The 16,463-nt window shown below is 37.1% G+C and overlaps 1 protein-coding gene across 6 annotated transcripts in view; it reads left to right on the top strand.

Annotated features, from left to right (window-relative positions):
* The window catches only part of PTPN4 (protein tyrosine phosphatase, non-receptor type 4), a 96,126-nt gene that overhangs the window by 45,075 nt on the left and 34,588 nt on the right, over positions 1 to 16,463 (top strand). For all 6 annotated transcript variants that reach the window (XM_026082152.1, XM_026082151.1, XM_026082148.1 and 3 more), the window contains exons 11-13: positions 1,568 to 1,631; positions 7,653 to 7,825; positions 11,413 to 11,481. In XM_026082152.1, coding sequence (XP_025937937.1) covers positions 1,568 to 1,631; positions 7,653 to 7,825; positions 11,413 to 11,481 — 306 coding nt within the window. The remainder of the gene's footprint in view (positions 1 to 1,567; positions 1,632 to 7,652; positions 7,826 to 11,412; positions 11,482 to 16,463) is intronic.

Below are 16,463 nucleotides of genomic sequence, written 5' to 3'. Positions count from 1 at the left end.
AAAGGTAAAGCTAGGAAATAAGAAAGAAATAGAAAAAGAGCTTTAAGCATAATTTAAGGGCTAATATCTGCAGACACCTGTTATATGATTGGAGAGAGAAACTTTCAACAAATTGGGACATCCAAGTTAGGTTCCTGCTCTGCATTCTCCCGTGGAGAAAAATGTCTCCATTTAATTTGGTTAAGATGATAATATCTATATATAGACACCTAACTTAGGTGTCTCTTAATGTGAGTTATGCTTCTCAACCTTTCCAGTCTAGAGGGGTTTTGTATTAACCAAGGTGATTAATATGCAAGTAGTAATTCCAGTCCCTTCTGAGGTCCCTATATATTTTTTATGAATAAGTTGATTCACTGTGTATCTCAAAAATTGTATCACTAATTTCGCTGGCATAGTACAATTTATTTTTTCTTGGTAGCTTTAGTAAACCAATATAATAATTTGAAGTACAGAGACCATCAGAAATGACAGTTCAGATTAGTAACAGTGCTCTGCATAAACACGTAGTATAAAAGGCTAATTGTAATGCCTGAGGAGTTTGCTGTTTAATTTCCCTGAAGTTAACTGCGTGATCTAGATTCTTTTGCCTTGAATTTCATGGAAAGTGTCAGCAAAATCTTTGAGTAAGACAGCATATAAATTTAGCTTTCTACTCTGTTAGCAGTATTATACCAGTYGTTCCTTTTTAAATCCACGTGAGTTAATGTGGTGGGTTTTGTTACAGTTGTAGCCTTGCTTTCATTCTTGATCAAAATAACATTCCTTTATGAAATTCAACAAAGGGCGTGAACAAGCTGCATGCTGCATTTCTTTGAAAAAGGGTATAATTAGATTGTGATGGGAATATGGTTTGTCTTTCCCATTTAGCATAACTAGTATTATAGTGACCATCCAAAATTGTCTGGAATTACTGTTAGCTTCTCACATGCTTATAGACAACCTGCAAGACAGAAAGGTCTGCAGGCTACTTTTTTTCCTGTCACATGATATTTTAAATGATTTCCTGCTGATAGTATGCTGGTTGTTGTTGTTGTTGTTGTTTTTTTAACTTTAAAATGATTGAGATCATAAGTCCTTAACTTCATGTTCATATCTTCTCTCAGCTATTTTGCTAAAGCAGCTTCTGGTTACACTTAGAAACATGAAAGAGAATAGAGAAAGAATGTCTTTCAGCTCTCAGGTGGAGCTGAAAGTATTATTTCATATTCTGAGGGATAGCGAAGGTGATAGCAGAAAAGAGGATTTCACACTGGGATGGCTTGGGGATAGAATAACTCTAGTTTTTGCAGCTGGTAAATAAATATGTAAATTAGCAACTGCCTTGAGTTTAGGATTGAAACAATAAGTGGATGTGATAGGTAACTCAAATGTATAGCTTATAAATCTGAAATTATACAAGCTATTTTATATAAGCATTGAAATCTTTTCTGTCTATGGAAATTTCATGAAATCAAACTGAAATCTGTTCTCTCTAGAAAGTATATTTTCAGTAGATGTATTTAAGCTCTTTAGCATGATTCAGTATACTAAGTGTTTAAATATTCTGATTTTATTTTTCATTTAGGTTGAAGATTGTAAAAATTTCTTTTAAGTGCAAACAGTTTTTTATTCAACTTAGGAAAGAATTGGTGAGTACCATCTTACACTTGGTCTCAAAAAATGAGAACAATGAAATTTCTTCATAACTAAAAGTCTGCATTATACTTAGCATGATATTATGTTGATTCCTGTCTTTAACTGCAATTGAACGTCCCGATTCAACTATATTCTGGCTGTTTCAGTTATCAAATGGGTCATTACAATGTTTTAAATTTTTTTCATTTGATTTGCCTTGTATTTTAGATGCTTTTAGTTTCACATTTGTATATGGGAAATAAAACTTGCTTATTTTAAGACAAATGTAGAAAAGATTGAAAGTAAATTTATATTAGATTTTAATTTCAAAAGAAACCAAGTTAAAATTAAAGGTAGTGCTTAATGCTGCTTCAGTTGTATATACGTTTTGTAAGTAAATGTTTGCTTTATATTTTTCAGATTTAATAATACAAGTCAGTTTTATTATTTATCTTTAAATGGATGAGATGAGAATTTCTTTGCAGTTTTAAATGACATACTGTAATGTTTTTCATGCCTGTTTCTGAATGTGTTAGGAAAAAGTTGAAGCTGTATACAATGACTGTGCACGTTTCATTGCTTGTGGTGTGTGTTTGCTACCACAGCACCACAGGACCACTGAGCATTTAATTCGGCAAGAAATGGGTTGGTCCATGCCTCCAAGAGATTAGAGTCTAAACTCATCACAGCCAAATCACTGGGGGAAGACGGATGAATTAATTAAAAGTATGGCTATGTGATTAACTCATCAGATTAGTTAAAAGGATTTTGTGCTATTCTTACTTACAGCTGGAAAGAATGGAAGATCTGAAGTGCAGAGTTACTGAGGAGATAGAAAAGATGGACTCTAGGCAGAAATGCATCAGGAGTAGTACCAGCACTATTGCAGTTTTAGGGGCAATACAGCTACATAAGAAAGATGTGAGGAGGAAACACCTGTTATGTCAGAACAGGCCAATAGCTGGTGGCTAGTAATAGCATGAAGCCAGGATCGGACTGTGTATCTTAAAAGTCAGATCCTGTAAACTGAGGCCCAGGAGTTTGAAATTTTCACAGATGGAACTGCCTGACTAAATGAAGACACTTAAAGTTGTGTACCAGTTGACGGAAGAGGTTTGACGCTTGTGCTCGGCACAGTGCAAGTAGCTGTCAGTTCAGAAGTGGAGTAGCAGGAGCTGGAACTAAGCAAGGATTTGGGAGCCGTTATGCATGGAAAGAAATTAGTTTTGCCTATTAGATGAAATAAGCAGGAGTAGACATGTAAGAGAGAAAAATAATAATGATGCAAAAATGGGGAGGAGAATATTGCATCATGGTGACACAGATATTTTTTAATACCATGCAGGGGATACAGGCTAGTTCTAGAATGCAAACTGATCTCTGACTGCCCAGGGGTCAAATTTTGTCTTGATACCAATATGTATAATTTCCATTACAGYTACAAGAATTATATATTTGGATCTGAGATGAGAATTTGGCTATTTAATTGGAATTAAGAAATTTTGAACTCCACTTACTGTTCTTTAAAACAGAACTTGAGGAAAAAGTTGTAGTAGCAGAGTTAAGGAAAAAGAGCCTTGAAAATTGAGACGGGTAGATAGAAAATTTGGGCAGGTTCTGCATTTGAGTGTTTTCTGCATTCCAGCATATAAATGAGGACAATATAAAGATAGCTTTCTTATCTTGTATTTTCTGTGCCTTTTTAATACCCTGCATACTGTAACTTGCACCAGACTGTAGCGTATATATAAGTAATGTCATTCGTCTTCTGAGACATCTAAGCCAACAAATGACAAAGCCTCATACTGTTGTTGTGTAAACTCTGTGCATCAGATGAAAACTGATGGCAAGAACTTCATTTTTGTTCATTCCAAGTGATGAATATCTTAAGCTGAAAGCTCAAATTTGGCTTCCAAAGAAGGCATTGTACTTAAAACTCGTCTGTTTGAATGATACCTAATATTAAAATTATTATTTCCAGAGTTAAATTCCCTTAATAGACTCTTAGGATAAGATTCATCTCACCTAACTTCAGCTTCAGTTAGGTTAAAACAACTTGTTTTGTTTCACAATAATTAGCTAACCAAAGCTAATCATTAGACTTCCTCTGTAGTAAACAGACACCTGCAAAGGATGAAGCATCCTGCATGAGTTGGAAATACATTTGAGGATGGGTTAAGTTGCTCTCTGGTGTATGCTTACATTTACTTTCACCTTCCTTTAACAAAATAGGGAGCCTAATGGCTCCTTTTAGGTAGCAGAAACCAGGTGAAATGACTCTACCATTGCTTATTTGGTATGTAAAAATATCCTTGGTCTACTGCTTTGTGTAGCTTATTAAAACAAAATAAAAGTACTGATTTATGATATGTCGATGAACATACATTCATGATATGTTCATGATAAGTTTCAAAGTTGCGTGTAAATATATAAAAAATAGTACACTTGAGTTAACCATAGCTATTCTGATGCAAAGGTGAGGTGCTTTAAGATATTAAATTAGTGGTCTTGGGAGAGGAATTTTTCATTGTTTTTTTTTTTTTTTCCCAGACTGCTATACTTACTGTTTTTAAGTAGTTCTTAACAGATATTTTTCAAATACCTCGAATGAGTGTGTAGAGCTTTTAATTGCAACTGTACTCAAAAGTGCAAGTACCTTATCTGTTAATCGCCTATTAAGCTTATTCCCTGACTTGGCATTGCTTAGAGGCATCAACAAGCAGGGAATTATTTGCCTACTTTTAACAGATTATATCTGTGTTTAAATAAATCATTTAACGGAAGTCAGATGAAGCAAATAAATGTCAAAGTCTGTTATTTTCACTGCTAATGTAGCATGTTCTTGAATTGAAGTTGGTTGTGTATTCTGTCAATTATGTGACTAGAGCACGTATTCCAAGTGGATTTTCTTTTCATTGTTTGTTTGGGATTTTGGGGGAAAGAATATTATCCATACAATTTTTTCAATTTTTTCAATTTTTCAAAATTTTCAATTTACAGTCTTGGAAGCCCTCTAAGCCAGGTTATTTTTCAGTGATTATTTTTCTATACTGGATTTTGCACCACTATATTTTTGCTTTTTCTCCTGTTCCATATGTTACTTCCCTTATGTGTTTTAAAATTGTTGTAGTTCAAGAATTATTCAGTATTTTTGTATCTCTCTGTGTTTCTCTAAGCTTCTCTGTTTTTGGTTAGTTGCACCCTTGGCTGTTGTAATGTCAATAGTTAGCATCACATTCTTAATGCTGTCCAGTGTACTTTAGCAGTCTTGATTCTTTGACAGCAAAATAAACTGTTCAGCATGTTCCTTTGCTGTTTTAGAGCTCAAGTATCTGCTGGAAAAATCACTGGAGTCCCTAACAAAACAGTATTGCGGCTTTTCTCGCTGACCTGGCTTCAGCGTGTTTATTTAAAAAAAAAAAAAAAAGTTTTTATTATAGATTGTGTATCTGAAGTTTGCACTTTGAATTTTTTCTCCTTGCTATCCCTCAGAAGGAAGCTGGGCTAGATTCGTGAAGTGATACATGGGTTTATCTGTCCAAATATGTACTTGAACTTAAATAACACTGGCATTCATTAGATGCCTAGTTGATTGTTGCCTAATCCTATCTAAGTTTCTGCCCCTGGGCTTTTGCATAAAGTGCTGATACTGCTGGCACAATCCGTGCAGCACTTAAGCTTCCAAAGGACTTTCTTCCACTCTGTGGGGGAAAAGGAACATCTTGGGTCTCTGGGAGCATGTGCTTATAAAATTTTAGTCTTTTTGTCTCTGTCAGTAAACATGCGCATGAGGGGAGGGTACAGATTTTTGTTTTGTTCTGGCATTTTTGTTTGTTTATATAAAGGGAGAGAGACCCCTAGAAAGTATGCTTTTTAACCCAGCAGTTACTCTCCTAAGAAGTGAGAGATCTGATTTGAAGTCACTGCCTCAAATCAGGCAAAGGAAGGTTCGAATGAATGTCCCCACCCAAGGTGAATGCTCAAGGACTGGGCTGTTGTATGCAAGAAGTACACCAATATCCACGCTTCCATTCTTCCAACTGTGACTCCCCCAAACAGTCTTCTACCACTGTCTCAGGAGACTTAATACACTGAAATGTCTGTATGTCATACCAAAATTGATCCAGCCCTACTATTCTTCAGGGAAATGTGGCCAACCTACCCTAAGGGCTGTTACCAGTCAGCCGTAGAGCCAGGGCTTACACCCCAGAATGGTCAGCAAAGATAAGTTTCAAGGGCCCAGCTCACGTCTGGATTTTGCAGAACCCACGGTGGTAGGAAAAGGGTTGGTTCACTTAGGAGCCAGTATCTTACACTCTACTTTAGCCTAAAGTTTTGATTCCTGTCTGTAATTGAGGTTAAGGGTAGGTTCTGAGAATCAGTTCTCTACATTGCAATGAAAGCCTTAAAAGCTATGAATAGAACTATTGTTAAGGTACCTTAAAGCTCTATCACACCAAGTTCCTGTGAAAGTGCTGTTTCGCATTACAATTAAGCTGATCTAGCTGCAGCTCCTTTTCATCACCCATTACCAGCTCTTCCTTCATGATTCATGTCTGAGCCAGTGATCAGATAATCATATGGTTATAGGAGAGTCGGATCACCTTGTTCTCTGGAATATAAACCGAGGGGAGCAGGATTTCTCCCCCACCCCAGCCTGTGGTTATAATGGTTTAAGTGTGATGTAAACATGCATGCTCACCAGCTCACATAACTTGTCAAATTCTCTTTCCAACTGTGTAACGGCTGGAAAAGCATTAGTTGTGCTACATCATGAGAACTTTTCACTGGAATCTAAAATCTTTGTTGCATCTAGATGAGGCAGTCCGTAATTTCCCATAGTAGGATTTCCCATAGTCTTGTAGGATAGCAGCATGAAAAGAAGGAGGTTGTTTACCATAGTAAGCACACTTACGTTGTTTATTGGTTGGGAAAGCCTTTTGTGACTGAACAGCTAATGGACTTCATTTCTGTTATCTTGCTCATGACTTGTAAGTACTTCTGTAAACATCTTTAATAAAAAATACATGGGAAGATGTATATATGCAATTCTTGTAAATTGAAGTAAAATACCGGTTTTTAGATTCTTATTTCTTGAGTTTTGTCAAAAGATATTCAGAATTTACTGTTTACTTTTGAAATCCAGTTTTTTCTTTACCCTAATTTCATCGCCTGACGGAAAGTACAGAATCTGTCTTAGCCAGTAATGATAATGACTGCCCAGCTGCAACACTGGGAGAAGCATTCCAGATCTATGCCCCACTATCCCAGTAAATCTAAAAATGAGCAGGCCAGCAAAGAAATATCCTGATAAAAGAGTTTACTGCTAAATAAAAACAATTAAAATGTGCTAAGCATCATGGAGGATTTGGTACTGTGAAGAGAAAACAGTGCTGATGTCTTCTGACCTACAAAGGTTGTAATCAAGCTCCCTCAACAGGCAGACTGGCTTATCTTGTTCGCACTTCTGCTTGTCTCTCCATCACCAAGAACCCAATCAGTCATTTAGAGTTAAGCGTATTAGTTGTTCTTGAGATGAATACCTATTCCCAATCTTTAAAACAGTCACATGTGCATACTTGCCAGCTTACTTTCCCTTCTCTTCTAAACAGCTGGGATTAAATTCCTCATCTCAGCTGTAAAAATCTTGAAAAGGGGAGGCATGTTGCCTTCAAGTTCTTCAGTCACAGTCACAGAAACTTCTTAATGTAGCTTGGATCTTGCCTTTTGGGAATGTCTGCTTTCTTCCCAGCTAGACCTTTTTCAACATCACTAAACACAATGTTAACCTATGAGCAGGCTCTTCATTTAAAAAAGAAAAAAGGCTATAACTTTTAAAAAGAAAATTCCTTTTGAGACAGCTCTTACAGTTATTTTAAAAAGGTTTTATAACAACCTAATTTATAAAATTAGAGAGCCACTTTAAAAAGCATTGCTCCTGAAAATTTTTGTAAAACCAACAGTAATTATCTTGGATTAATTTCAAATGTAACTGGGAATAATTTTTACCTGAAATCATTTTTTCTCACTTTCAGCATGAATCTAGAGAAACATTACTGGGATTCAATATGGTGAATTATCGAGCATGTAAGAATTTGTGGAAAGCTTGTGTTGAGCATCACACGTTCTTCCGTTTGGACAGACCACTGCCCCCTCAGAAGAACTTTTTTGCACATTATTTCACTTTGGGTTCAAAGTTCCGGTACTGGTAAGTGCTGATTTGAAATATATGGGGAAGAACATAATAGAAGAGGTAACTCATCAATAAAAGTAGGGAATTACTGAGTATCTTTATTAAAAGATGCCATACGTTGAGTAGTTTTTGAATTCTGCAACTGTCCCCCTTGTGCCTTGGCTTCAGCTTCTGATGTCAGTAGTTTTCTAGACCATCTTGGAAATATTATTGTTGTATTATTAGCAGTTGTTACTAAACTGATACTTTGGGATTGTCTCACAGGCTGCATGTCTTTGCCTATGAGAAAGAGCTGCATATCTGCTGGGTTATGTTAAACTTAAAAATGTTGCCTCAGAACTTCAAAGTCTTTGGCCTGGTGTTTTTGAAAACCGATGGAGCTAAGATCTTGTATGCAGCAACATGGACAAAACAAACCTAAAGAAAGATCAAATAGGAGTCAGCAGGGAGAATCTTGTCCAAGTAAAGTCCATTTAAGCTAGATGCATACAAATAGACAACTAGATTAAGACAAAAGGCATGCATGTTCCACACCAAAACCAGAAGTTTAGAAAATAAGGGTGAAACGAAGTCCCTAATTTTTAAGAGTGAATTTGACATAATAGGCAAAAAACTTAGAGATGCAAAGAATGATAGTAGAATAACTGTGATTTCCAAATGTATTGTAATGATAGAGTAGTTGGTGTTGGTTTTTCAGGTGCTTTCTTTGAAAGAAGGCTCAGAGTTAAGCAAGGTAAGTGAGTTAACTGTCTCTGCAAGTAATGCAGAATTCCTGTGGTTTAAATTGTTCCTAAATTGGAGAAGTAATTGTGAAGCCTCTGTGGATCATCTGTGTAGAATGGCAACAGTGTCTGTGACATACAAAGGGAGATGATGATGATGAAAAGCTAGAAAGCACAATAGCAGGCTATTTCTGTTACACTCGTGAACTGAATAAATGTTTCAAGAGGAAAGTAATTCAGAGACTAAATTTTTGCACCATCTGTTCCTTTAACCAACAATCATAGCACCCATTTCAGAAACAGCATTCTGCTGTTCTGAACAGTATTCAAGAATTGTTTCAGTGTTACTGTAGTGAATTTGGGGAGCTTTTTAATTTCTATGAAGATTTTGAATTGAATCTATTGTGGTTATTATTGTAGAATAGTTCTTTGATAGCATTCAACTTAATGTAAGATAAAAAGGGAAACTGTATAAAAATGAGGAAGGTCATTAAAGTTAATGAAGCAGCTAAAAAGCTAGGATTTCTGTGGGTATCTTGAGAGGTTGTTTAGAGACAGCGTAATAGTAGTAACATGATATACACTGAGAGATTAAGAGCACGGGGCTTTGTTCAGTTGGGTAAAAAGGAAGCTAAGGGAGGATTTAGTAGCAGCCTAAAGCTACTTCAAGGGCGGTTACAGAAATGATGGAGCCAAGTTCTTTCTATTAGTGGCAGGTGATATGAAAAAGGGCAACAGCCGCAAATTTCAGCTTGGCAGATTCTAGATGGACATTAGGAAAAGCCTTTTTTTCTAGGAGGATAGTGCATCACTGGAGCAAGCTACCCAGGAGAGGTGGTAGAATCTCTGTCTTTGGAGGTTTTCAAAACTTGTCTAGACAAAGCCATGGCCAGACGTGATTTTACTGTTACATTTAAGTAGAATTTCCTGTATTTCAGTTTGTCCCCATTGCCTCTTGTCTGGCTCCGTCTTCCTTACACCCTCCTGTCAGGTATTTATACGCATTGGATCTTCCTGAGCTACTTTATCCTAAGGCTGAACAAAAACTCAGCTCTGTCAGCCTCTTCTTGTATGTCAGAGGTCCCTTAACCATCTTCGTGTCCTTTGGCTGAACTTGCTCCAGTATGCCCATGTCTCTCTTGCTCTGGGGAGCCCAGATCTGGATGCAGCACTCCAGATGCAGTCTCACCAGTGGTGAGTAAAGGTGCTTTCCAGCCACTGGGTCCCCAGCCTGTACTGACACATCCTTCCCCAGGTGCAGGTCTTTGCATTTTCCTTCGGTGAACTTCACAACTCCTGTTGGCCTATTCTTCCAGCCTTCAGGAGTCATTCACTCATCCAGTAGTCAGATTGTGGAATTCTTTACAAAAGGATGTTGTGGAGGCTAGAAGTCTAAATGAATTCCTAAAAGCAAGTAGAAAACAGATGAAAAAGTCTTTTAATGGCCACTAACTAAAATGTGGTCCAGTACGTGACTTGGAAAGTTCCTAAGCTGCAGACTGCTGGAAGCCGGAGTATATACAGGGAGAAAAATCATTTATCTGTTTGCCCTGATATGATTCTGATGTGCTTATCTAATTTCTTAATGATAGTCTACTTAATTAAATAGCAACTTGAAAGTTTTTGTCAAACCTTAAGGAACCAACCTCCAAATACTGATACAGAAATGAATTGCCAGAAATGAGTGCAACAGCTGAGACTGTGGTCCAAGTTTAGTGTTCTCTGATCTAGTCACATAGTCCTCTGAAGTTAAAATCACAGTATTGCGTGTGATATGAGAGCTGGCACTAAGAAACTGCTGCTGAGTCACTTAATGTCATCAGGCACTTAACCCAGCTTCAACAGCACGTCCGTTGCCATCAGTGTGTACCACAAACGTGCCTTTGGTGGTGTGGCAACTGCATCAATTTCAAAGTCCTTGTTGACAACACACAGCCCACACAGGTACATTCTGTACAGCAGCTGCTTGGCAGTATCTTCCTCAGAAGAAGGCGGCAGTATCTTCCTTACTCAGAAAACAACAGTCTTCCTTCTCGGGTCAGCAGTTGACACGAGCGAAATACTTGCTGCCTTTTTCCCAGAAGAATCTGCTGCTTTTTCTTGTGAGGAAGGACGTGCTGCCCAACATGAAATCAACCAAACATATCCTTATGGATGGACATGCTGGTTTGATTCCTGTGGCCAACTATATATTTAGATGAGAAGTCATCATGTTTGGACAAGGCTGTTTTCTTCAATTTCTTTAACCGGTTCTGCTATAGCAGAAGCTTGGAAGCAGTGAGATCTGGGACTTGAGCAAGAATAAGCTGCACCACCACCAAGGTCCTACTCTAAGAATGTGCCTTTTCTGTTGCTCCTCACCTGTTTCCCTAAAGGAATCATTTTTAAAAAAAATCTGGACTGTCTGTCTTATGGTGAAATCCAGGATACACTGACGGTCTTGTTACCTAAAGATTTTGCTCAACGTAGTGCTTGTGTTAATTGCAGGAGGCAATTCAGGAATTAGCCTAGGAGGAGTACAGTTGAGATGCTGTTACTTTTAATAGTGGCTATGACAAGGGAGATTATAGTGTTAAGTGCTTTCCAAAAGATGAAAGCAGATCTTACATACTTGCTTTGGGTAGAAAAAAAAAATATGAAGCTTTGTTATACTTAATATTAATTAGTCTTTGTTACAGTCTGACTCTAATGGGAAAGACGACCTATACTTCTAGTACTTACCCAAATGCTGTCTTAAGTTGCACTGTACTAGCTAGCACACTTGTTTCAACATGACTGAAAACAGTATATTTTGTTTTGTTCAGATGGTTCGATTTTAAGCAAGAAATTGTTGTCCTAAGTTTGTTGCATTTAGTGGTTTGGTTTTGTTTTGTTTTCCAGTGGGAGAACAGAGGTCCAGTCTGTGCAGTATGGTAAAGAAAAAGCAAACAAAGACAGGGTATTTGCAAGGTAAGGAATTTACATTTGTACAGAATTTAATTATGGCCATGTCTACATCTGCTAAATTGTCAGTAGTAATTTGCTAGTAGTAGTATTCTGATATGCCAGTTGATTTCAGCAAGTCTTCTGTTTGTACATCTTAAGATGTTATGGGGGGTGGTGGTGGGGAAATCACTGTTTTCTGTTTGTGAAAATAAAGAGCAACCTTTATCTCCTATTGCTGGTAGCATACCTTAACCGTATTGAAGAGTTTAATTTTGATGCCTCTTTGAGGACAGTGGGGGAGAATCTTATGACAGAAAAATTAATAAGGACATGCCTTCATATTTTCTCCTTTTATGTCTTTTCAAAGAGAATCAGAATTGCCTTCCATCTGTGTAGTTTGTAACACAGTGAGGACTAATACATATAACTCTCCATTGCAGAGAATGGTCTCTTTAACTGTACTATTAAAACAACAAGTTAATGGATATGTTTTATCACTGATAGCCTATAACTGTATGTACATACTTCCTCTGGAATTGGCTACTGTGAGTGCCTGACTTGGTGAGAACAGTTTCATCACTAATGAGTTTTTTTTACCATGAAAATTTTGACTGAGAGCGAGCTGCTTCTGAAGAGACTGTCACAGACTACTTGGCTGATGACAGAAGCTATTATTTAATGTTGTGTTCAATTTCTAGAAGGGATGATAGGTTTAGTGATTATAAGAAAATAGATTTAACTCTTCAGTCAGAGTATGTCATAATATTCAAAGGGATAACTGCTGCTGCATCCGATTTGGCAGTAGGGTCTGATCCTTTGCGTGTAATACAAAGAAGCCTCATGAGCAGGGAGCATCTTCTGCACTGTTTTGTACTTAAGAAAATTTTACTGAGCCGGGGAATGTCTTTTAGCAATTACCTGCCTGCTCATAGTAGCAAACATAGTAACCTTTCTCAGGTACCTGCAAATGCTATTTTTCAGAGCATTTGTGAATTCTGCCCTGATTTCCCCCCCCCCCCCCCATGAGGCAACAAATTGGCCTCCTTCATCAGAGGACTTTCTGCCCAATTTCAGATATGCTACAGGTCATGGCAACAGTAGAATTGTGAAATACATTAACATTGGTAAAACTGAGTTTCTTGTGGTTGGTCTCAGAAATGAATAAGTATAGCTAATAATTAAACAACCGAATCATTAATTTGACTATATTTATGCTGATCACCTCCCCCCCCCCCGTATTCTTTTATTTTCCTTTTTTTAGGTAGTATTTCTTAAGTCTACTTCCATTTTGCTTTTTTTCTACTCTACCCCTTCTCCCCCACCTCGCTTTTTCCCCTGTGCAACATAATGTGAGTTTTTAGCTGGACAAACCATAGAAACCCCAGCTCCATAGTAGAGGGATTTGGGGGGCAGAAGTGCTGTGACCTATTTGTTCAACAGGTAAATTTTATAGTACTAGTTTGTTGTGTGTTGTAGACTTCTTTTGTTCTTTGTATTTAATTTACTTTGGGGCCTGGGTTTGATTTTTATTTTGGGGAATTTTTTTAGCACTCAAAAGGCAACTACCAGCACTGTGACTACTGAGCTGTCCAGTATTTATTTACGTGATGGTTATAAATTAGTTAAAAACTATGTATTTCTCACTGCACTTTGAACTTGGCAATTTCCCACAACTAAGCAGAGTGGGGAAGAGAGCCTGGCCTTGGTTTTGAGAAGTATATACATTGTTTTAGAAGCTGTTATTCAGTAGGTGGCACTCTTCCCTTTGAGTCAAAACTGAACAAGTGGTGCTGAAGTCATTAGTCTTTTGTAATATATACTCTGAATGAAGTTGAAAGCTACGGTTAGGACTGCTTTGGTGTTTTCTCAAGTCTTCAGCTTTTTTTTTTTATTATTATTTAATAAGACACTCGACTCTTCTGTCCTCATTAATTACATTTTCTGTTGTTGCTATATGTCTTTAGGTAGAGGAATGCAGCATTCTTCCTTACTTGCCTGTTGAGCTCTTCAGTAATGTTGATGACTGATAAACCTCTACATGCATGCATGCATATGTCAAAGTGGACTGAATTTAGTGGCATGCAGTAACAAATACGCCTAGAAAGGCCTTTAGTAGTTCATCTGGTTCTTCCTTCTATCCTCCCCATCACAGTGCATGATTAATGCATTCTGAATTATAAAGGTTTTTCTTAATATCCTCAAGGGTGGAAAAAAAATGAAATGCAAGACATTACCATGTAGTCCAAGGAGCTTAATCTGAGAACTGTATCTTTAAAATTCTTGTCTACTGAACATTTACATTTCAAGTTGTAATACTGAATAGATCTTAGCCCTTCCATAGTCACACAGAGGCTAAATTTTGCTTTTTAAGGTTTTCCTGGTATGGTATAGGTTTTGTTCCTGGAACCTGCCTTTCTCTTTTTGAGCGCATCTTTCTCAGACACAGTAATTGTTTTGTGTAGCAACTTCTTAAGGATGTGTGGTTCTGTGGTTCAAATGCACACTTCTTAAGGTGTGGATTTGTTTCAGTTGCTTCTGCTTTTGAAAGTTCCTTAGGTATTTGTTGCCTTTTGTTATGGAACTAGGTGCATGCTAGCATCACAGTCAGGACTTCCTTGAGAATTAAGTGGCCACATCAAAAAATTGAATAATTGCTGCTGGTATGATTACCATGTCTGAAAATTTATTCAAGATCCATTATGATTAGCAGGAAAACTCCCACTGATGTTCAGTGACTGTCCTGATAGGAAAAAAAAAAAATACTGGGTTGTTTCTAGATTTTTTTTTTTTTTTTCTAGAGCTATCCAGATTTACCCTCTGTTTTTCTCATCTATATCTAACTAAAAATTGCTTTACTGAGCTAGTACTGTCTAAGCAAAGCTTTTGAATTATTTCATTGTAAGAGAACAATAGATACTTGCGTTGAGATGTTATTTGAACAGTCTACTGTGTCTACTAGTCTACACTAGGAAATGATAATTGTTACAAGTAATGATCTTTTAGCCTTCAGATACTGAATAGAACATAGATCCAGAACACAAAATGTGGAAATAAAATTTCCTGGCATCCATTCAAAAAAAACAAGCAGGTATAACCTAGGATTGGTAGGTTTAGCTGTTTGTCCTCAGGACTTTGCTTTAAATGCAGCTGAAGTAGTATTCAGGTTTTTTGGTTTTGGGTTTTTTTTTGCCATAAAAACATTTAAAAATTAAATTAAGAATCTGAATCTGTTGTAAAGCAGGTAGCCTATATAAATTTGTTAAATATTTTTGTGAGTGCTCTTTCTTAATATTCATGCAGCCCTGACTTAAGCATTCAGACTACTGCTGCAGTTGTGATTTTTTCCATCTTCATTATAGGAGTCTTTCACTTGGCTTCATTTGTTGCAGGATATTCACAAACCAAGAAAACTGTAAGAATTCCCAGGAATAGAATATCAGTAGATAATACAACTGAAGAAGTTCTATCAACTCATGAATTGAGAGATTTCTTAAGGAGCGTTGCTCTCTCTTAGAGTTCTTGCAAAATATTCGAACTCTGTTCATTTCTGCTGGTATTTACTGGAGAAGGTCATTTAGTCGTACTGCCTGACAGCGAGTAGCTGTCTCTGTCAGTTACTTGTATTTCCAAACTCCATACCATGAAGCTAAAACCTCTGCTTTCAGAAATCCAATCTAATTGCTTCAATCATTACTTGGTTGTTTTAAACTGCATCTGGCATTTATGGTATACCTGCACGTTTATATATAATTTCAGTCTGTCTCTGCATCTGAAGCAGTTTTGCTGAGAAATATATTCCCTGTAGTGATTGTCAAAATATGAAGTAAGCTCCAGGTTATGCTTTCTTTTGGGGGACGGCAATGGTTGAAAAGGTTCCCACCTCAGTTCCCAAACGCTACCCTCTTTCCCTTTATCCCTCTCTTTTCTAACTCCTGCGAGAGTTTAGCTCTTTGGCAGCAGGATGCAGAACAAGTTCGGTCTTTGAAAGCTTTTGTGTACTGTAGCTGAGCTAGTATCGTTTGGGTGTTTGCTGGCTTAGCAATTCATGCCGCTTTTTAGTTGCGTTATGTAATTTCATCCCCACCGCGATATTTTGGCTTTTGTATGACGTGATATCACAACACATAAGACTATGACTTGTCTTGATTTGGGGGCAGCTAAGGCTTTTGGTCTCTGTGCCTGTTCAGATAGATAGGACTTTTTAGGAATATGTCTCTGCAGGTGCACCCCTAATATTAAATTTTAAATTAGTTTTCTCTTTTAACTAGCAATGCCATATAATGGGGTGCAATAGAAGCATCCAGACTCAGAATTCTACTAGAGCAGAATTTAATATTTCAGTGTTTATCAAAGCCTTTCAAAAGTTTTTACAGCTTACTTCCCCCCTCCCATCTCCTTAGCTGCACTCTGTCATGAGAAAGTTATTTGAATAGTGTAAAGAATTAGCAGTACAGAAGAAATTTGCACGAATATTCACAAGATAGCTAAAAGTGAATCAAAAATAATTTATTGTTAGCTATAAAAGTATTGGCAATGAGAACTAGTACCAAAAAGCCACAGCACTGAGAAGTTCAGTGCTGCAATGTGGTAATTTTTTCTTTGAAATTTCTGCAAAGACAGGAAACGGAGGCAACAAACACGAGTGGGTGGGACTCTGAGGTTAGCACGGTTAATAAAATAATTGAAACTAACCTTTGGTGATAAAAGCTGCAGCTGTTTATGATGGTAGTGAAGTATAGTTTCTCAAAGATCAAACCCTATCCACAGTAAATAAGGTGAGTTTTCTTAACATCGAACTTTTTGATGGGGAAAAAGATGATGCTTTGCTCATTTTAAAGTTGTGGTTATCTGTTGCACGGATTGAGGAAGTTCTTCAAAACTGAGTAGTTACAAATTGTAGCTTAGGACAATGAGGTGGGTTTTTTTGAAGAGGTCAAAAACATCATTTTGGAAAAACTTGTTTTTTCCCTCCCCCCAGTCTTTTGTGTCTCTTCATAATTTAATTT

This window comes from Apteryx rowi, unplaced genomic scaffold (genome assembly GCF_003343035.1).
Source record: "Apteryx rowi isolate R43461 unplaced genomic scaffold, aptRow1 scaffold_57, whole genome shotgun sequence".
NCBI lineage: Eukaryota > Metazoa > Chordata > Aves > Apterygiformes > Apterygidae > Apteryx > Apteryx rowi.
This window is presented reverse-complemented; position numbering and strand designations above follow the sequence as displayed.